We start from the raw sequence: 23,072 nt of genomic DNA on the forward strand, positions 1-23,072 counted from the left end.
TTAGCATACATAACAACCATTTTTATACCAAAAGGTTAATCATCTTGTTAACACCACCACCACAAGTGATAAAGTTGAAATAAATTCAAGCATAATACAATATGTGAGCAACTAAGCATCGATAGTACTTAATGCAAGATAAGTTGTTAATCTCCACTTGCACACCCTTTGCAGCCACAATGCACACATTCAATAACCTTTTCCTCTCTCAGATGCTTTGGGACTCTACAAACGCATGTTGTTTGGAAGTTATGATCACGTGGTTGAATGCATCTTAAACAACAAAGTCGTTCATATCCTGGCTGAAAATGAAAATCACAACCAAAATATATCACAATCACTTATAAAACATTTTTTTTAAAAAAAAGTTATCAAAGTAGTAAAATTGCACACCTTTTTCCACTTGGCAATGATATTACGATCAGCATACCCTTGATCCAAGCAAAATTCAAACAATTCCTTTGAAATTTCTCTCCTTCGATGATAAAGGTCAAATATGTAACGACTCTTTTGGTGTGCAATTTTGAAAATAGGCCATAGTGTCTCACATTTTCTCTTCCCATCGTGTGGATCATTCTCAGCTAAAAAAAAATACATAACAAAATTTTCCATTAGTAAAATGGTGAGAATATGAACCAATAATTAAAGAAAAGATAGGGTTGTTCTCGAAAATGAGGATGAGAACGGCATTTACGTCTTTTGCACATAAGTCTCTGTACCTCCTTTTTGGGTGGGACAAAAAAGTGAAGTTTTGTTCTAACATTAGTCTCAATCCTAGTTAAGATGAAGTTATTTTCAATAATAAGGATGAGAAGGGCATTTACGTCTTTTGCACATAAGTCTCTGTACCTCCTCTTTTTGGGTGGGACAAAAAAGTGAAGTTTTGTTCTAACATTAGTCTCAATCCTAGTTAAGATGAAGTTATTTTCAATAATAAGGATGAGAAGGGCATTTACGTCTTTTGCACATAAGTCTCTGTACCTCCTCTTTTTGGGTGGGACAAAAAAGTGAAGTTTTGTTTTGACATTAGTCTCAATCCTAGTTAAGATGAAATTATTTTCAATAATAAGGATGAAAAGGGCATTTACGTCTTTTGCACATAAGTCTCTGTACCTCCTCTTTTTGGGTGGGACAAAAAAGTGAAGTTTTGTTCTATTGACATCAGTCTCAATCCTAGTTAAGATAACACTATTTTCAATAATGAGGATGAGAAGGGCATTTACGTCTTTTGCACATAAATCTCTATACCTCCTTTTTGGGTGTGACAAAAAAGTGAAGTTTTGTTCTGACATCAGTCTCAATCCTAGTTAAGATAAAGCTATTTCCAATAATGAGGATGAGAAGGGCATTTACATCTTTTGCACATAAGTCTCTGTCCCTCCTTTTTGGGTGGGACAAAAAAGGTGAAACTTTATTCTACTGATATCAGTCTCAATCCTAGTTAAGATAAAGTTATTTTCAATAATGAAGACGAAAAGGGCATTTACGTCTTTTGCAAGTCTCTTTACCTCCTTATTTTTGGGTAGGAAGAAATAGTGAAGTTTTGTTCTATTGACATCAGGGTCGATCCTAGTTAAGATAAAGTTATTTTCAATAATGAGGATGAGAAGGGCATTTACGTCTTTTTTTGCACATAAGTCTCTGCAATAGGGCATCAATCTCAGTCTAGTCTACAGTACAATCTGTTATGTCATGTCATATGTCATGTCCTGTGTAAAAAATCGAACATTAATATAAAGAAACAAAATACCTTCTCTCATTTTTCCTTGTAATTCACGAAGGGTAGGTTCTATGAGCTCCCATCCCTCTGGGTATTTAACACGGTTTGTCTTCACTTTAGGCATTCTTCTGACTGCAATAAATCATCCAAATTAGATAAATGAATAACATTATATGACATGAATAAAGAAACAAAGGTCATTCTTTGTATCATGTAAGCTATATGAAAGATACTAAGTGATCTTATCTTACAAAATTAAAACAATAGTGATACTGATACACATATGAACAGAAAAGGTAAAGAATAATACCACATTAACACTGTATGTTTAGATTTAGAAAGCCATGTTATTGCAAAAACTGATATAATTGATTTGGCTCAAGCAAATCGATAAGAAGCTACAAATAACAAAACTAAGAAACCCTGATTTCCATGGTGTCGAGAACATCAGTTTGAAAAAATGTAAGAAATTTCCATCATAATTCAAAAAGTAAATTACATGATGTTCCTAAATCCTGTATTGTTAAACCCTAATTCACGAATATAGTTTACACTAACCACAACACATAATTTACAATGTTAAAATTGAAACCTAGGGTTACGAATCTAGTAAGCTAGGGCACCAAATAATAAAAGTTCAAATCAGGGTTTCGTTGTTAATCTTTCGATTAACCCTATAAAGTGAAAAAATAATGAAAATCAAAAATGAAATTAGTTTCGCATTTCAAATGTTCGAAGCAATAGAAAATTAACAAGTAGATGAAATCGGACATCTAGAGTTTGAGAGGGAAAGAGAAAGAGATCGAGAATCACTTGTTAGTAGAAAATCGGAAGTTGGTTACCGCCGGAACAAGAACCGTCTCCTGTGAAGGTGGCGCCGAAGCTAGAGTCGTGATTGTTCGTTCAAGCTGAACAAGGATTATGTGAAGAGGTGGGAGGGTTTATTTGTTGGTAATCGTATATGGATTTGTTTCATCTAAGTTACAATTCGAGTCCCTTTACTATCTCCTAATGTTCATGTTTTGTCTTCATATAAATAAAGTATATTTTTAGTAGTTCCGCATTATATATCTTTATTTATTCATTTATGATTTATTATAAGGAGAATCAAAGAAAACCGTTAAGTTTGTCAAAAAAAAAAAATTATGAGTTTACCCTAAAAACACTTTTATGTATGTAGATACCATAACTTTGTGAGATTTTTATAGGGTGAGCAAAAACTGAATATAACTTGTGTATTCGGTTTTGGGTTTTAGAACCAGTGTGTTTGGTTTCTAGGTTTGATTTTTGGGTTTTAAAACCTAATGGGTTCATCTTCTAGGCCAGTTTCCTGGTTTATGGGTTCAACCATGTTCATGGGTTTTGGGTTTAAATCCATTTTTCCTAAAATGTAAATAAACTAACAAATGAAATCGGAATTTTTTCAAGCCATTTAAAACAAGCAAAATCAATTACATAGTTCAAAAAAATATTAAAACTACTAAGTTTTGAAGCTTATAACCAAAACATGAAAATTAAACTAACATAAAAAATTAGGAATAGTTGGGCTCGGTTGAGTTGGTTGGTTCGGTTAGGGTCAGGTTTAGATCAGTGTCAAAACCGTTGGATTGGGACGGTTTTGACAGGGCAAACCCAATCCAAACTGAAAGTTTCGGTTTAGGGATGTTAAAAAATCATGTGAGACCCCGAACTCGTGGGGCCCCAATCCCATATGTGGATATTTATTTAAAAAATTGGGGACGGGGGCGGGAGCGGAGGGAAGATTAACCCCCGTTTTAATTTCGGGGGCGGGGACGGGGGTGGGTAGTCCCGTCCCGAACCCTAATGGGACACCGTTAATATATTATTTATATTAATATATATTAATTATAAAAATATAATAAATAATAGCAATGATTTCGATCTTCCAAAATTCAATAAAATACCAAGTTTTTAAGCTTATAACGTTTTTGAAATTTTATAATATTGTTATTTTAAACATATAAAACTATGCTATAAATAACTATTTTACCCTAAAATAGCTTCTTTTAGCCTAAAAAAAACTTCTTTCAGCCCAAAAAACATATTCGTTCGTCAAAAAAAATCAACCCAAATGGGGGGTTGGGGAGGGGTGGGCAGTCTAGAGATTTCGGGGGCGGGGAGTGTAACGTCTGTGTTTCCGGGCTCGTCATTAATATTGATATAGTAATCCAGGTTAACCTTTGTAACCCGTTTTGAAATAATAGAAGTGTATTATTTGTGTATTATGTGTTTCATGCTTAATTGCTTAATTGTGTGTCTTAATTTAATTAAGAATAAAAATAAGCGTCAAAATGAAATTTTAGATAAAGCCGATATCTATGTATAATGTTTTAGTAGTTGAAACGAGGTTTCTGAATATATAAAGAATGCCGAAATCCGAGTTATAACGAAGAAGTTATGACCTGTCGAAGTTTCGCGACAGAACCGACAATGCTGAATGACATAAAAAGTGGAATTTACGTTAGTGAGATATTTAGCCTTAGTGATCTAAGCGAATGTTGTAGAGTTCCTTAAACCGAGAGCGTGCATGAAAAGAACGCCCAAATCTGACTTCGTATGAGGAAGTAATGATTTTTCGAAGTTTCGACTTAGCGGTATGCAGCCCGAATACTCGAAATAGAGATTGAGTGATATTTAGCCAAAAAATTCCTAAATGAGAATTGAATATCTCATTGATAGTAGTCCAACGATAAAAAGACAGACGAAAACGGAGTTCAGATGAAGGAGTTATGAATTTCGAACAGAGTTTTCCTGTCCTGGCCTACTAAAAATAATATATAAGTAATATACTTATAATATATTAAAAATCAAGTCAAAATTAGCCAATGGAGTCTAAACGAGAGTTGTAGAGCATAATCTCACCTTCGCGTCGATATAAAGAACGTCAAAAACGGAGTTCGTATGCGAAAGTTATGAATTTCTGAAGTTCGGGGCGCGAAACCCCAAAACTGTCAGATACCACGACGTGGAAAGTAGTGCCACGACGTGGCAAGTCTTCTGACACCTCTGGGAGTCTCCCAGATGCAACTTGGGATGACGCATGCAGTGACGACCAAGCCCACGACGTGGAAAAAGGGTGCCACAACGTGGCAAAGGCCAGTTTTGCCCTATAAATAGATTTGAAGGGCCAGCCGTTTAGGGTTGCTCATTCTCTCATCTCTCTCCCATATTACCTCGATTTACGTGCAAAGAAGTACCCCCGAAGCCCCGATATCAATCCCGAGACCCGAAACAATTCCTGAAGCCCGAAGATCCCGAGAATAAAAGAGTTTCCGAGCCGAAACTCTACCCGCGAGAAACCCGGTGTGTGAAGTGATCCCGGTTTCACCGAAGAATACTACTTCTACAAGCCGTAGTACTGTCCGATCATCTTCTGATCAAGTGAGTGTGTAGTTACTTTCTTCTAACGCATAATTATGAAGTATTTTATACGAAATACGTGTTATGTGTATAATTTTGTGGTTATGTGTGTGAATGTGTATTCACTCTCTTCTATCTCATAGATATGATTTATTTTCTATGAAATACGTGTTATGTGGGTGTGTCTCATATGTTATGTGGAATATGTATTGAATGAAAATGCTATACAGGTTTTAAACTATGTATGAAAATATATATATTTTTTATCTACTAATATGTTGGGTAGAACATGGGTAGATAGTTGGTGTGTAATAAACAGATGAGAGGCCTCGATGTTGTTGTTGTTGTTGTTGTTGATCTAGTTATTCAGCGGAGTATGGATAACGACCACAGACTCTTTCTAGATAGTCATGTAGAACGCTAGCAGGTTCATAACCTGTAGGTGTTGTGAACGATGTGTTCACCGGTGTACTCTATCCCCCTCATGGTTGCCTTTAGGATATCTATTGTTGAGGAAACCCCTTAGCAGTAATGTCCGTCCCGATAAAAATCCTAGATTAGGTCCCTTGAGATAGATGTTGTTTTAGGGACGTAAAGTGAGGATAACGGGAATGGGTAATCGGGATAGTGATTGGTTGGTGAAATTAAATATAATTTATTTATTGTGGGTTGAAAACCCTATATGCTCACCAGGCTCCCAAGCCTGACCCACTCAGTTTTATTCATATTACAGGTAGTGGAGCGAGGGCATAAGATGGTTGAATCATCAAGTTGTTTTGTTTACAAGTCTGTATATGTATATATTTGTTGAATGACTTGTAATATTATCGTTTATGCTTTATGGTCTATATCGGAACATGACATCCCGAGTTTTGATTATATAATGAAAAGGCATCTCTTGATGAAATGTTTTGATAAATATTATTCTATCATATTTTGTTTTGGAAATGAATTCCACAACACTTTTAAATCAAAAGGATTTACTCTGAAATTATTTTAAAAAGCATAAATGAAATCGGTCTTTTCTGGCCGTGATTTTGGGGATGTCACAGGGAGGGGGATGCAATCCCGCCCCGTTTGCCCCCGTTGGCATCTTTATTTCAGTTTTTAAAATTTTAAACCAAAACTCGACAATTTTGGTTCGGTTTTGGTTTCTCATTCCGGTTTTATCAGTTTTTGGGTTTTCGGTTTCGGTTTTACTCACCTCTAGATTTTTATAATAAGTGACATTTTGCAAGTAACACATTTCTTAATCAGTTATCTAACTGATGTTGAATCCCTCAAACCAAGATTCTGATACTAACTTCTAACCTCCCAAAAATAAGGCCCAAAAATTTCATTTTTAATTTAATGAAATCAGTATTCCAAAGCATCATCAATACAATCTAAATAAAAATAAGTGTATCAAACATCATCTCAAATCAGAGTAAATCACAAAATACAAAACGCAGTGGTGTGTGCTTTGCAGTCATCCCGATGATGGGCCTGATGGATTTTAGCCATAAGAACTTTCCTATGTGCGCATGCAAAACCCTAATGCTTGGATCTAGGCTTTCTAATTAAACATGCTTTGAATCCAAGACTTCTATTGACTAATTAGGTATAAGAACAATACAAAACCAGATCTAGAATCATACCTTTGAATCTCTTGTTTGATCTTGTTGTCTTGGAGCTCTAGAGTCATAATTGTCACTCCTCTAATGGCTTACAAACACCAAATAGCAAGGAGGATGATTTGGGAGAGAGGAGAGGGAAGGAATTCGGCCAGGGGTTCTTTACTTTAGATCAAGTTTCGATTTCCCTTTGCCATAGGGTCTATTTATACTTGTAGACTCCTTAAGGGTTACAACTTAAACCCTAATTGGATAATCTTCTCTTAAAGCTATCCAAATCCATTCCTTAGATAGCCTTGGATGATTTGAAGTTATCCATAGCTTCTAGAATCCGTCCACTATCTATCCAATATGGATTTACAGTCTAAAGTTTAACTATCAAACAATTGACAATTTATACCCTCTTATTTAATTAATCTCTTTAAGTCACCAAATTAATTCTAATTAATTCTATGACTTATATTAATCAAATAACAATATTATTATTCTTTATATTATTCCCATAATATATTAATAATATTTATTCTCTCTTAATAAATCATCCTATCAAGTTGCTATGGTGAAGGCAACCCAAAAGGACCATGCACAACCGGGTCAAATACTTGCCTAATATAGTTGCAGCCTTAGACACTATTCCAACAGTCTCCCACTTGGATAAGTCTAGCAACTATATGCACAAGTACAATTCGATTTGCAATCGTAGCTCTCAAAGACTCTGTCAAACTCTGATCTAATCAATTTTGTCCTTTAGATAAGGGATCGTACAGTCCTCTGTTAGATATCATGCTGACAATCCTATGGAATGGTTAGTCAAGCATTTAGGTTTCTCAATCTCTGATTTATTTGACATAGAACTTAATCGAACACATCAATTCAGTTCTGACCGGGCCGACACAAAAGTCAAATCAAATCATCGAGCGGCCGAGATATCGCTTTCACCCTCTTGGGATAAAAGTTACAGATAAACTTCGACTTATATGCATTTACTTATTCATTAATCAACTATACACAACAATGCGTTTTATGACACCGAGTTACTGATGCGTTTTCGCATTATCAATGTACAATCAATTAACAAATAACAAACCATATATCTAGGTTTTAAGACTATATGATATTATCGTCTTGCGATCACCCCTTTTATATCATATTCCATAAGGTGATTCCAGCAAGCGCAGGTTTGTTCCAATGCTCAAAACTAGTTCATAAGCACTCATGAACGTCGCAGCAATCTTTTGCTATGTCTAACACCATTTAGACAATCTACACACCAATTCATGACAATCTTCATTCATATCTACTTCCACCATATGAACGATTGTGGACAATTTGAACAATTCGATTATTTCTAATAAACTCAATTATTCTGGAAGTCAAAACATGCAAAGTGAAACAATAGTTAAACAATTAACATAAGATAGTAACATTACTCATAAATAAAACTCCTTTATTTAATCATCAAATGTTAATTACATTTATCTATTACACGTTTCTAATACTATCTAATCTATGCTAATATCATCCTTCAGCCCAATACTCCTAGCATGCTGCAAGTGCTTAACCCTACTCGGTCCCTTCGTAAGCGGATCTGCTGGGTTATCTTCTGATGATATCCTCTTCACTACGAGTTGTCCTTCTTCTACACAATGTCTAATAAAGTGATATTTTCTGTCGATATGTCTAGATCTACCATGATCCCTCAGTTCCTTGGTCAAGGCAACCGCTCCTTCGTTATCACAGAAAATCTCCATGAGCTCCATTATGGCAAGTACAACCCCAAGATCACCGATGAAGTTCTTCAGCCATATTGCCTCCTTCGACGCTTCGCTCGCTGCAATGTACTCTGATTCGCACATTGAATCAGCTACGGTTTCTTGCTTGGAACTTTTCCAAGTCACTGCTCCTCCATTCAGGGTAAAGACCCAGCCCGACTGTGAACGGTAGTTGTCTCTGTCGGTCTGAAAGTTGGCGTCACTATACCCTCACACCTTCAAGTCATCACTCCCTCCGAGGACTAAGAACCATTCCTTCGTCCTCCGAAGGTACTTAAGGATATTCTTCACCGCAATCCAATGGGCTCTGCCAGGATTCCCTTGATATCTACTAACCATGCTGTAGCACCCGGTTCCTGGTACATAAATGTTATTTGAGTATTTCCTTTCTTTTAGCCTTGGACTCGGCGAGTCATAGGTCCGACTCGCCGAGTGGATGCGGGACCCGGGACACGTTTAAGTTGGCGACTCGGCGAGTCCATATCCTGGACTCGGCGAGTCACAGCTGTTGGATGAAACCCTAAGTTTCAGGGGTTTGCACCCTATTTAAAGGACTTATCCGCCCAGGCCAGCCCCCATTCTCTCCCCAGAAGCTCCAAACCCTCGTTCTAAGCTTGTTCCTTGAGAGTTTGAGGCTATTGTGTGTGTTCTTGAAGGTTTTGAGGAAGAAGGGGAAGTAGATCAAGAGGAAGGAAAGGAATCCAGGCATCTTTGCACTCTTTCAGCAGTTCCTTTGAGGTATAACCCGTTTTTCCCCTGTTTCTATGCTTATTACTTCATGTAAGTCATTCTTGAGCCAAACCCCAAGTTTGTATGTGCAAATTACTTCGTAATAGGCTGATTGGCCCTTAGATCTAGGCAAGATTGAGCTCTAGGAGCTCAGATCTGTTAGCTTTATGGCCCCATGTTGCTTGTTCACCCTAGATCTACCCTTTTGAGACATTTTGAGCCCTAAAATCCATATTGGTGAATATCCACACGTAAAGTTGGAAACTTTACGTGTGATTCGTGTCCTAGAAGTCCAGATCTGTGAATGGCATGGACTGGAATCGAGCAAATCTGTGTATTTAGTGGATGCATGGCAACGACTCGGCGAGTCTGTTCGCGAGTCTTCGAGTTTGTCCCCTTTTCGCAGTGTCGAGTGAGCAGTGAGTCACGGGGTGTGACTCAGTGGGTCGGAAGCTTAGCTCATCTATGGAGGTACTCGGCGAGTCAATGCCCTGACTCGGCGAGTTCAAGGCAATCTCCTTAGATCAAGAACAGACTCGGCGAGTTGTTCATACAACTCGGCGAGTCTTAGCATAAGAGTTCATCGGATGAAGATGAACTCGACGAGTTGTTCATACAACTCGGCGAGTAGGATGAAGGACTTGAATATTGGTTAAGAAGGTGAACCCGTCGAGTCGTCGCCTAACTCGACGGGTAGGATCGGGATTCAGGGCAGTCGTTTGGATAGGGACTCGGCGAGTTGGAAAGCCAACTCGGCGAGTCGGGTCAACTGAAAGTTGACTCTGACTTTGACTTAGGGCATGGTCAGGGGTAAAATGGTCATTTTACCCAAAGGTCAGTGAGCAGTGTTTGATTGGGTATATTATGGGAATTGCAGCCGGAGGATTTTCGGAGCAGCAGCAGCAGCAGTAGGCAGTCAGTTTCCGATCAGATCAGCAACTACTTCGAGGTGAGTTACCTTCCTGTAGCGGTGGGTCTAAGGCCACAACGCCGACCCACCAGTAGGAGACGTATGGTAGATGATTGTCTTTGTGATATCATCTAGGTTTACTACTACCTGATATGTTATATGCTAGCATGATACGTTGTATGTGATAGTAGTCGAGTTCGGTTGTTAGGACCGAAGGGTAGTCAGGCACCCCAGATACGTCTGACAGTATATGATGATATGTTTGCATGCTGGCTTGTTATGTTATATGCGATAGAGGTAGTATGAGGGGACCAGTCCCTGTGGTCGGTTATTAGGACCGACGGGTAGTCAGCACCCCAGAATGGCTTGACATGGGTAGTCAGCACCCCAGAATGGCTTGACATGGGTAGTCAGCACCCCAGAATGGCTTGACACGGGTAGGACGACACCCCAGAACGGCCGTACCGGGTAGTCAGGCACCCCAGAATAGCCTGGCAGTATGTATGTTACGTGTTTGTATGGTATGTGGTACGACGGGGGAACTCACTAAGCTTTGTGCTTACAGTCTTCAGTTTTGGTTTCAGGTACCTCCTCAGCAAGGGGAAAGGAGCCGGCGCGGTAGCAACATGTCACACACACACTCTCCGGTTTCCGCATTTACGAGCTTCACTGGGATTTGTACTCTGATATTTTGATTGAATGTATGAATTGGCTTTTAGACATGGTTCACTTGTGTTATGATTTGATCAGACAATGTTTTTAGTTTTTAATATTTTCTAAAGTAATGTTTTTAAAACGAAATTTTGGTCATGAAAATTGGGTCGTTACAAGTTGGTATCAGAGCCCTGGTTTGAGGGATTCGGACACACCTTCGGGAGTGTCTGAACTCAAATCGAGGGATTAAAAGATTTTCTAAAAGAAAATGTTTTCTAAAATTGAGAAAAGAGTTTTGAGAAAGAACGAAGTGTGTGATGTGCGCGACCGGCCGAGCTCAAGTAAGTATCCCCAAAGTACCCATACAAGTTTATGTTATGTTTATCAGTTTTTGTAGAACAGCATGCTAGAATAGGACTAAGGATCTAGGAGTGATGCCTTATGTGACTGCTTAATGTGTTTCAGTTGTATGAGAACTTGCATGCTAGTTATTGAGTAGACAGTAAGTAGGATAGCCTGATTAGGTTATGCCTGGTAGTATGAGCTTAGCACTTTATGCTAGCTCAGTTCCGAAGGTAGATAGAGTTAGTTGAGATTGTTACCCTTATCTGAATGCTGCTTGCTTCGTGCTACGTGGGACTCTGAATAATGGGAGTTAGCCATTAGGCGAATGCGTCACGTCACATGTGATCAGGGTTGAATAATCTTAGAGTGCCGGATTTGATCCTACTGCGCAGCTCTTGTTTGAGTCCAACCGTTGTAGGGACGAGTCGGGTACTCGAAGGATTATCTAAGCCTCGTCACATGTGATGGTACTCGGGTAATGGCTAATTGGCATTACAAGGAGGCCTGCAGCAGCTGAGGACTGGTTAGAGTGGGATTAGAGATTTCCCTAGGGCAAGCCTAGGATGAGTATAGCAGCGATCAGCAGTAGTGAAAGGGACCTGGTGGAGTCGAGGCATTCCTTGGAGAAGGTACGGATAGATGTGGAAGGTAGTATGGGTCCGTACTACTGAAAGCAGAGGATCCGTACCCGAACCAAGGAAGGCCAAGATAAGACCAGGGAACTTGTAAGTAGTTGTGATCCCGCAGGGAGTATCAATATCACTAATGATTGTTGTGATGTATTGCAGAATGTTGGTACTTCGATCGAGGCCGGTAGATGGCGGTTCAGGAGAGGGGTCAGGTTCGGGATCAGGTTCCGAGCCGGTTGATGAGGGACTACGCGAGTTCATCGCGTCAGAGATTACCAGGGGAATCCTTGAGTCGACTCCCATTATCTTTGGGTCGATCAAGGAAGGGATCATCGAGTTGATGGAGGATCGCCTCAGGGCGTTCAGGAGCGACATGGCATCTGGCCAGTCGGGATCTCGCACACTGTCCTTTAAGGACTTCAGGGGCAGTGGTGCGCCGGATTTCCATGGGGTGAAAGACCCCATTGCTGCCAGGCGATGGATTACAGACATTGAGTCTGCCCAGTTGACTAGCTTCTGCCCCGAGGGGTCGAAGGTGAGGTATGCAGCAGGATGTTTACGGGACCGAGCCCGGGATTGGTGGGAGTCAGTGGGTGACTCGTTGGGAGCCTCAGCTATCGAGGCTATGACCTGGTCGAACTTTGTGACTAGGTTCAGGGCAGAGTTTGCGCCGGCGGTCGAGCTTCAGCAGCTGGCCAGGGAGTTTCTTGACATGAGACAGACGACGGAGACTGTGGCGGAGATCACCGCCAAGTTCCGGGAGAGGGCTTTGTTGGTGCCCCAGTATGCCGGTGACGAGGACATGAGGAGGACTCGTTACCATGATATGCTACGAGCTGACATTCGGGAGCATGTCAGTTTTTCGGCTTGCCCTACCTTGGACTCTATGATTGCCAGGGCGAGGGAGAGGGAGATAGATTTGGAGCACATCCGGAAACGGAAATTGGAGGAGGGACAGGCAGGAGGGGCTTCAGGGAAGAAGCCCAAGGGATCAGATGGTAGGCCGAAAGGCCAGTCAGGACCGAGCCGCTGCAGGAAATGCGGCAGGCCGCACGAGGGGGCGTGCAGGATGGGATCATCAGGCTGCTACAAGTGCGGCAAGTCCGGGCACATCAGCAGGGATTGCACTGCTCCGGCAGCAGTTATTCAGACATCAGAGTTGCTGTGTTTTCACTGCAACCAGAGGGGCCACAAGAAGGCCAATTGCCCCCAGTTAATAGTTTCAACGCCGGTGAAGGCGCCAGCTCCAGCGACCTTGCGGATCACGGATGGCCGGCAGGGCAAGTCAGAGGCTCCAGTGGTGAGGAGCCGAGCATTTCAGCTGACCACCGAGGAGGCACGCGCCGCACCCGATGTGGTGACGGGTATGATTCTTTCCCTCTATCTTATTTTTATAATGTTATGTTATTGATATGTGCTCTGTATGTATACGTATGCATTAGGATCGTTCCATGTGAACGGCCTCCCAGTTCAGGTGTTATTTGATTCGGGTGCGTCCCGATCATTCGTTTCCCTTGCGCTTAGCAAGAAGTTTCATGAGCCATCAGGCGAGTTAGATTGCCCTTTGGAGGTGGAGATTGCTGATGATCGATCGGTGCGAGCATCGATGGTATTTCGAGATTGCGTGCTGCGTTTGTTCGAGGAGCGCTATTTGGTAGATTTGGTTCCCATACCGTTGCGTGGGAACAAGGTGATTATAGGCATGGATTGGGTGAGCCCTAATGAGGCTGTGATAGATTGCGCGCAGCAGCTAGTGCGGGTCAGGACCCCAAGTGGGGGAGAGTTAGTGATTCATGGAGAGAGGCCCCAGTGTGGACCCGCTGTATGTTCAGCAGCGAGGGCTAGGCGCTACCTTCAGCAGGGATGCGCAGGATATGTCGCGTATGTGATGGATACCCGGGAGGCGGGTAAGTCGACAGTGAGCGAGGTTCCGGTGGTCCGAGACTTTGCAGATGTTTTCCCAGAGGAGCTTCCTGGGATACCTCCGGAGCGACAGGTGGAGTTCAGGATTGACCTTGTTCCTGGTGCGGCTCCGATAGCCAAGGCACCGTATCGGTTGGCTCTTCCCGAGATGCAGGAGTTGTCTACGTAGCTGCAGGAGCTGCTAGACAAGGGATTTATTCGTCCGAGCAGTTCGCCCTGGGGAGCCCCGATTCTGTTTGTGAAGAAGAAGGACGGGTCGCATCGGATGTGTATAGATTATCGGGAGCTGAACAAGGTAACAGTGAAAAACCGTTACCCGCTTCCGAGGATTGATGACCTCTTTGACCAGCTTCAGGGAGCATCTTGGTTAAGTCCATAAATGGACTTCTCAAGCTTACACACTCTATTCGGATGCTTCGGATCCAAAACCCCTCTGGCTGAGCCATGTAAACATCCTCAGCCAACTTTCCGTTAAGGAAAGCGGTCTTGACATCCATTTGCCAAATCTCATAATCATGAAATGCGGCAATAGCTAGCATCACTCTAATAGATTTTATCTTCGCAACTGGTGAGAAGGTCTCATCATAGTCAACTCCGGGAGTTTGAGTAAAGCCCTTTCGCAACCAATCACGCTTTATATGTGTGTACATTTCCATCCACGTCGGTCTTCTTCTTGAAGATCCACTTGCACCCAACGGTCTTACGTCCGGGCACATTATCAACCAAATTCCAAACTTGGTTATCATGCATGGATTGGATCTCGCTATCCATTGCCTCTTTCCATTTCGCAGACTCTGGGCCTGCCATGGCTTCCTTATAGCTATTAGGTTCATCAAGGTTTATTAGTGTACCGTCACTAATATACGTGTCCCCTTCGGTAGTAATATGAAAACCATAAAACTGGGGTAGAACTCTAACTCTATCGGAACGTCTAAGAGTTAAGGATTCGTCAATCGGTTCAACCGGAGTTTCCTCCTCGGGTTGAGTGCCAGCGGTAGAGGTTCCTTCATCTATCGACTCTTGAATTTCTTCAATTTCGATTTGCCTCCCACTGTCTCCTTGGCTTATGAGTTCTCGCTCTCGGAAAACTCCTCTTCTCGCAACGAAGACAACATTGTCTTTCGGTCTATAGAAGAGATATCCAAAGGATTTCTGCGGGTAGCGGATGAAAATACATCGCTCACTACGAGGTTCGAGCTTGTCGTGAGTATCTCGTCTTACGAAAGCCTCGCAACCCCAAACCTTGATATGTGCTAACGAGGGAGTCTTCCCTGTCCACATCTCGTGAGGTGTTTTGGCAACCTTCTTAGTAGGGACTCGGTTAAGGATATGGGCGGCAGTCTCTAAGGCATATCCCCAAAAAGAGATAGGTAGTGAAGCATGACTCATCATAGAGCGAACCATATCCAATAAGGTTCGATTACGCCTTTCTGCCACACCATTCAACTGCGGTGTCCTAGGAGGCGTCAATTGTGAAACTATTCCACACTCCTTGAGATAATCGTGGAATTCAAGACTTAGGTACTCTCCTCCTCGATCGGATCGAAGCATCTTGATTTTCCTGCCCAATTGATTCTCCACTTCATTCTTGAACTCTTTGAACTTTTCAAAGGTTTCTGACTTTTGCTTGATTAAATAGATATACCCATATCTACTATAATCATCGGTAAAAGTCACGTAGAAGCGGTTCCCATCCTTCGTGGTTGATCTAAACGGTCCACATACATCGGTATGTATTAGGTCCAATAGATCCTCACCCCTTTCACACGTACTTGTGAAGGGTGACTTAGTCATCTTTCCAAGTAAACAAGACTCGCATGTGTCATCTTCCCTAAGGTCGAATGACTCCAACACTCCATCCTTTTAGAGTTGTGCTATGCGTTTCTTTTTGACATGTCCAAGACGACAATGCCACAAGGATGCTTTATCCATACTAGTGGAAGAATCTATGTTCAAAACATCATTTCCTAAGTTATCAACAATCATAACAGTTTCATAAATTCCATTACATGGTATAGCTTCAAAGTAAAAGACACCATTTAGATAAGCCAAAATAGAACCATTCTCATTATTAAAAGAAAATCTAAAACCTTGTCTATATAAACCATGAAATGAAATGATGTTTCTAGCCATTTCTGGCGAATAGCAACAATTGTTCAAATCTAAACATAAATTATTCCTAAGCACTAAAGAATACACTCCAATCTTGGTCACAGGCGACGATCTTCTGTTCCCCATGATTAGATTGATTCTTCCTTGCTCCACATCCCTACTTCTTCTTAGTCCCTGCACATTAGAACAAATGTGGTAGCCACAACCGGTATCAAGAACCCAAGAAATAGCATAATTAGAATCGTTAGATTTAATTGTGTATATACCTGCGAAAGATGGCTTGATCTTTCCTTCCTTGATGGCTTGCAGGTACTCTGGGCAGCTTCTCTTCTGATGTCCTATCTTGTGGCAGTGGTGGCACTCTGCCTCCTTAGGGTTAGGGCAGGGCTTAGCGGGATCAACTTTGGTCCTACTAGAAGAGGCACCATCTCGGGCTTTAACCTTACAATAGTTCTTAGACGAAGCTTTCCTCTTCTTTCCCTTTCCTTGACCAATAGCCAAGACAGGAGCATCGGGTGGACTGGGAGTTGGTGCAACAGACTTGTCTTTGAAGTTGCTCTCAGCGACCCTCAAGAGACCTTGGAGTTTGCTTAGGGTGACCTCCTCTTTGTTCATGTGGTAGGTCATCCTAAATTGATTGTACATCAGAGGCAAAGAGTGAAGCACCATGTCGATTGCCAAGTCTTCCCCAAAGTCAACATTTAACTTGCGAAGGCGGTCGACATACCTTTGCATCTTTTGTAGGTGCACGGTAAGAGATTGTCACACCCCGAAAACCGAAGGCGGAAACATTTCCGGGGTTGACTCCATGTTGAGTATCAAATCCAATGCACATAGTAAAACAGTAAACACAAAACATTACATTACATAATATTGTTTACATCAGTTTGAAAGAAAAGTTATACAAGTGTTTTACATATGTAATATAAACAAAAGTAAATACGAGTCTTCGGGACGCTCCGTCTTCTCCAGATGGTTACGGTGTACCTGTCTAACGCTGACCTGAGAATACAAGCGGTTTGAAAATCAGCATAAAGCTGGTGAGTTCATAAGTGGTTTAGTTTTGAAAAGAACGAGTTCCTTTACTTTCTGGAAAAGTTGTTGATCAAGAAAATCCCATATTTTCTTATGAAAACGGTTTGGTTATCCTTTGTTACAATTTCGAAAACAGTTGGTTATGTCGTTCCAGGAAAATCCCATATTTTCCTTATAGTTTTAGTTATTCATTTGTTACTTTATCCGTTTATGTACTGTTATACTACCCAGGAAAATCCCATATTTTCCCATGTGTTGAGTTGTCTATTTGTATCTAGGTTTGTTACTGATCGTAATGTTATCCCAGGAAAATCCCATATTTTCCTATGTGTGGTGGTTGATTCTTAGGTCTGATTTCGAAGTACTAGTAATTACCATGCGAGTAGTATTAGTTATGTGTTCTAAATCTTTAGTTATTCTACATTCGGATGACTATAATCTACTAACTTAGTTGTATTTTTGAATATTTGGAATCACACAGAAGCGTACATTACAGTATTTTCGAAGTTCTGCTGATTTCCAAATGAGTATATTAGTTGTGTATTCGAAGCTCTGTCGACATTCTGAGGCGGATATATTTGAAACTCAGTAGAGGTCCAGAGGCGTATTTTCGTATCAGATTCGAAACTCTAGTGACACTCAAGGAGTACACTAACTGTATTTTCGAAGTCTTAGTGTCAACCAAAGGCGTCATTTCGCATTCGTATTCGTATTCGTATTCGTATTCGTATTCGTATTCGTATTCGTATTCGTATTCGTATTCATATTCGTATTCGTATTCGTATTCGATTACATTTTTTTATCTTAAATATGATTAGTATGATTTCTTATTCAAGAGAATATAGTTATAGCATTCTTAAAAGAAATCTATGATTAACCTGCAATTCGAAACGTCAGTTACCACAAATCTTTGGAAATCAAGACATTTAGTAAGTAAAACCAATGAGTTGAAAATCAGTTTAAGTACAAAATACACTTGTACTTTTGCTTGTATTCCCCCCCCCCCCTGAAAACATTGAAAAACCATTGAAAACACGGAAAAAGGGTAGGGGTATGAACTCACCGGTTGAGAAACGCGTCGGTTTGGATCCTAAACGTCAGTTCGGGGTTTGCGAATGCACAAGATTCCTATGGATTATCAAATGATACACATTTGTATTTAATTAGGACTTGATTAATTTATTTGTTAGGTATATACACTTCTAGTTGTGGAAACACCCCATTACAAGTGTTTGGAAGGACCCGGGTGGCGTTTAAGGACTTGAATGACCGGGAAATGGAGTTTACTCTTCAAGAGTAAAATCTTACAAGAGTTTTCGGCCTAGAACACCCAGTCCCCATAAGTTTACGGCCGTAAACTCATGGTGGGGTGGTTTATGGTGCAAATTTGCTTGAAACACTTAGGGGAAAATTTCTAGGTTTGGTTTAAGGGCTTGGAATGAATTTTAAACACCAATGGACATACTTAAGGGAGTTTACGGCCTTAGCATGGATCTTACGGCCGTAAACTCCTATGCACCCTTAAATAATTGTTTTAATGCTTCCAAATCAATCACATGTGATTTCTAAAATTGTTCCAAGGCCTTTCATGAAGTTTTATGGGACTTATGGGGTGTTTTTGGAGTTTACGGCCATGGAGCACCTTCTATGGCCGTAAACTCTCAAATGGAGAGTTTTGATGTGTTTAAGGTCCTTAAACTATTTTTGGTTGGTTCTATGATTTATTCCAAGGCTTTTGGTGGTGTTTGATGGCTTTCTAACACCTTAGAAGTGAGTTTACACCCATGTTTGAGGAGTTTACGGCCCAAGCACATGCCTTGGCCGTAAACTCATACAAACCCCTCAAAATTCATGTTTGAAGTGTTCTAGGTCCATAACCAATATTCTAAAAGTCGTATCTAAGTCTTGTTTGAGCCATGGAAGGGTTTAAGGTCATGAAAACCCCAAATATATGAGTTTACAGCCCAAGCATGTGCCTTGGCCGTAAACTCCTTCAAATCACTCAAAATTCATGTCTAAAATGTTCTAAGTTCATTCCATGAAGTCATTTAGCCATAACTAAGGTCTAATTGTGGTTTGGAAGGGTTTTGTTGCTCCAAAAACCCCATTTAAATGAGTTTACGGCCTAGGATAGTTCTAGGGCCGTAAACACATGACAATGGTCCTAATCCATAGATTATACTCCAATTTGAAGGCTAAAGAGGTTGCATAACAAGCTAGGGAAGGTACCTTGGTGATTAGGAGCCTTAAACTTGAGATTTGGACCCTTAAACTTGGATTTAGGAGAGAGGTTGGTGTGAAAGTTGTAAAATGGAGCAAAAGCTTCAAAATGAAGACTTGGATCACTTTAAATAGTGTCCAAGTTCGGGACACGGTAGAATTCTACCCGATACATGCGTTAGACGGGGCTTTTGGTCGCACCCGACCAATTTGCCGTAACCCGATATGGTTGATTCTAGAAATGTTCCGATCATTAATATGAGACGTTAGAATGAGTTCTAAGGGTATTAAGACACTTATTAAGTCATAAATAAAATATACATTAATGACTTAATAAATTGTCGGAATCGGAAACGAAATCAGAAACGACGATTGGATGATCGGAACGAGTCGCGAAAAGGGTTACATTTAGGGATATGAATTTCGGGTTGTTACAGAGATTCTCCATGACCCATCTTAGCGGAAATCATGTTAGTGAAAATCTCATAACGCTCTTGTCTCGCGTTCTGGTGGTATCTCTCCAATAAGTCTTGATGCATCTCGTACGGGTACATGTCCTCGTAGGACTTTTGGAATTCGGAGTTCATGGTGGCTATCATGATGCAATATACCTTCGTTGCATCTCGCTCATGAGTTTCAAAAGCGGTAATTTCAGCCGGAGTAGCGATTTCAGGGTTGATCTTCTCGAGCTTCTCATCGAGGACATACTCCTTATCCTCATAGCGAGCAATGGTGCGAATGTATCTTATCCATTCGCTAAAGTTCGTTCCATTGAAGGTGACCTTTTGGCAAAGGCTCATCAACGTGAAAGAACTAGCAGCAGTGTTGTTTGCGTTCGGCATCTACAAATAGAAAGGACAAAGATAGATTAGAATATGAATCCCTAATTATCACCCAATAAAAAAAATTAGGGCTAGGATCCAACAACAACATTTACATATTAGAAAAGGGATGCCGTAATCTAACATGCAAATAAATTGAAGGTAAATGAATGACGATTCACAAATTCTCCACCATAAAAACTAACTATAAGTCCTAAATGTATTGAGAATTCCTAGGTTCGGATGAGATTCATTGAAACTATTCAATGGCATGTTTAAATCTCGATATGCCCCTCTTGTTTGTGACTGGGATACCGAGGATCACAAAGCGGGTGTGAATTACCATGCAAATTCACATGGTGCTTTCATTGTAACGATCACCTATTCGATGTGTCGGTAAACCACACACGCTCCATCGAACTATGATAAACAGTGAATCACCCTTTGCTACCTTTGCTTAGAACCAATTAGTGTGCCGGTAAACCACACACGCTCCACTAACTTCTTAGCAAGGGTGCAAAGTGTAATTTCATGGGATTGCATCAATTCACTTTTCCTAAAGTAACTAAGATTGGGAAATTTTAAAAAAAATGTGTAGTTACTTTGTATTACTTATTATACTTTTAATGAGAGGATGAGGTTGCCTTATCCTACCCGTTCGGCTAACGACCCTCCACCGATCAAGCAAGCGGTGGGTGTGAGTGTACACCCATTAAGCGCCATTTTATAGGCCGCAACCTTATACTCACCTTATAGATCAGCTTCGTGAATGAGGCCTACTAACGGTAAGACTAGCATTTTAGTTATACATATATATATATATATATATATATATATATATATATATATTAATCTTGTAATATTATATTAGTATAGGGTTGTATTTTAAACATTTTAAAATCTAGGGTTTGAAATTTAAATTGTCTAAATTAAAACTTTTAATCACAAAATATAAATTTCAAAACTTGAGGACAAGTTTTAAACATTTAAAACATGGAGGATCAAATAACAAATAATTTTAATTAACAATTAATTTCCTAATTATCTATATTTGAATTATTCAAGATTTCTTGCAAGATAAATACCAAAATAATCAAAATAATTAATTAATTATCATATAAGGAAATTAAATATTTTATTAGTTGATAAATATCTTTAATTAGATCAAGATAATAGTCATATATATCAAAAAATCGGATTAGGGTTGATCTAATATGATTAAGGTAAGTTTCCATAAGATAATCATGAAGAAATCCCGAATCTGACCATTCCTGACGCTTGGACTCGCCGAGTGCACCAAGGGACTCGCCGAGTCAGGCCAACTCGCCGAGTCCACTATGGAACTCGCTGAGTCCATGACTCAGAAACACAAGATCGAATTTTGCAGTTAATTTTCAAACAAGTAAACAACAATTTAATGAAAACCAAGCTATGCTCTGATACCACTGATGGGTTTTAGCCATAAGAACTTTCCTATGTGCGCATGCAAAACCCTAATGCTTGGATCTAGGCTTTCTAATTAAACATGCTTTGAATCCAAGACTTCTAATGACTAATTAGGTATAAGAACAATACAAAACCAGATCTAGAATCATACCTTTGAATCTCTTGTTTGATCTTGTTGTCTTGGAGCTCTAGAGTCACAATTGTCACTCCTCTAATGGCTTACAAACACCAAATAGCAAGGAGGATGATTTGGGAGAGAGGAGAGGGGAGGAATTCGGCCAGGGGTTCTTTACTTTAGATCAAGTTTCGATTTCCCTTTGTCATAGGGTCTATTTATACTTGTAGACTCCTTAAGGGTTACAGCTTAAACCCTAATTGGATAATCTTCTCTTAAAGCTATCCAAATCCATTACTTAGATAGCCTTGGACGATTTGAAGCTATCCATAGCTTCTAGAATCCGTCCACTATCTATCCAATATGGATTTACAGTCTAAAGTTTAACTATCAAACAATTGACAGTTTATACCCTCTTATTTAATTAATCTCTTTAAGTCACCAAATTAATTCTAATTAATTCTATGACTTATATTAATCAAATAACAATATTATTATTCTTTATATTATTCCCATAATATATTAATAATATTTATTCTCTCTTAATAAATCATCCTATCAAGTTGCTATGGTGAAGGCAACCCAAAAGGACCATGCACAACCGGGTCAAATACTTGCCTAATATAGTTGCAGCCTTAGACACTATTCCAACAGGGCCCCTCCCGTCATCGGGCCCCGCTCGTTATACAATTCGGGCCCACCCAACATACATACAAACATATATCATATAAACACATACGCATGCAATAATCACATAGATACACATCATACAAGATGATCATCGGGTCCCGCCCGGTAAGCATACAAGTACATAACACATGCAAGAGTCACGCAAACATCTAGCACCCTAAAATAACATAATCATGGGCCAGAATGGTGCCTTCGACCCACTAAACTCAGTGAGGAAACTCACCTCGCACTGCTGAATCACATTGATAAATCACTGGCTATTGGTCCGACGAATCCCCGAGCTATCAATATCAAATAACTAACAATCCATAAGTAGGGTAAATGATCATTTTACCCCTTACCTAGTTTGGACCAAGCCTTAGGCCCAAACTCATAATCCAAAAAGGCCCAATAACCAATTAATCAACCAAGGCCCAAACATGGCCCAATTTCCAAATCAGACCCAAAACCTTTCATAGCCCTTACCCTAAGGTCCAAAAATATTCCTAAACCAAAACACTTGCAAGCAAATGACCCAAACCGAAGCCCAAAAGATCCAAAGCCCAATTGACTGGGTACGCAGGGCATACTCAGCAGTACGCTAACGTAGATGCTTTAGGGCCTGTACGCGGTGCCTACTTTCTTGTACGCCCAACGTACTTCCCTATTCAGCCGTTTTCCATTTCTAACCCTTAATCCATTAAGACATTGCTCCAAAACAAGGTATAAACTTGATACTTCAAAAGACTCGTAGAAAAGGGTGATGATTTTGGATCTATAAACTTCACACCAAGCAAAGCACCTTCAATCTTCTTTACTTCCTTCAAAAAGAGCAAAATAATCACCAAATTCTTCTCAAGAGCTAAAAAAACACATCAATAGAGGATAAGGATCGAGATTTAGGGTTTTTGGGCATGGAGGCTGGTAAAGAGGCCAACCCTATGAACTGAAGGAGTTTATATAGGGTGCAACACCCTA

General features: G+C 40.3%; 1 protein-coding gene across 2 annotated transcripts; it reads right to left on the bottom strand.

The window, feature by feature from the left end:
* LOC145086290 (protein BUD31 homolog 2) lies at positions 1 to 2,680 on the bottom strand. Of its 2 annotated transcripts, none has more exons than XM_079024040.1 (4): positions 2,534 to 2,680; positions 1,751 to 1,852; positions 394 to 581; positions 1 to 302 (listed from the first exon to the last, which is right to left on the bottom strand). In XM_079024040.1, exons 2-4 carry the CDS (start codon positions 1,842 to 1,844, stop codon positions 147 to 149), a joined length of 438 nt encoding a protein of 145 aa, XP_078880166.1. In that variant the 5' UTR covers positions 1,845 to 1,852; positions 2,534 to 2,680; the 3' UTR covers positions 1 to 146. The 2 variants fall into 2 exon arrangements, with proteins under 2 accessions (XP_078880166.1, XP_078880167.1); XM_079024041.1 differs by having other exon boundaries at positions 2,563 to 2,656.
* Positions 2,681 to 23,072: the final 20,392 nt, after the last annotated feature.

Source organism: Lactuca serriola, chromosome 2 (assembly GCF_051521515.1).
Source record: "Lactuca serriola cultivar US96UC23 chromosome 2, Lser_US96UC23_V15, whole genome shotgun sequence".
In the NCBI taxonomy this organism is placed as follows: Eukaryota; Viridiplantae; Streptophyta; class Magnoliopsida; order Asterales; family Asteraceae; genus Lactuca; species Lactuca serriola.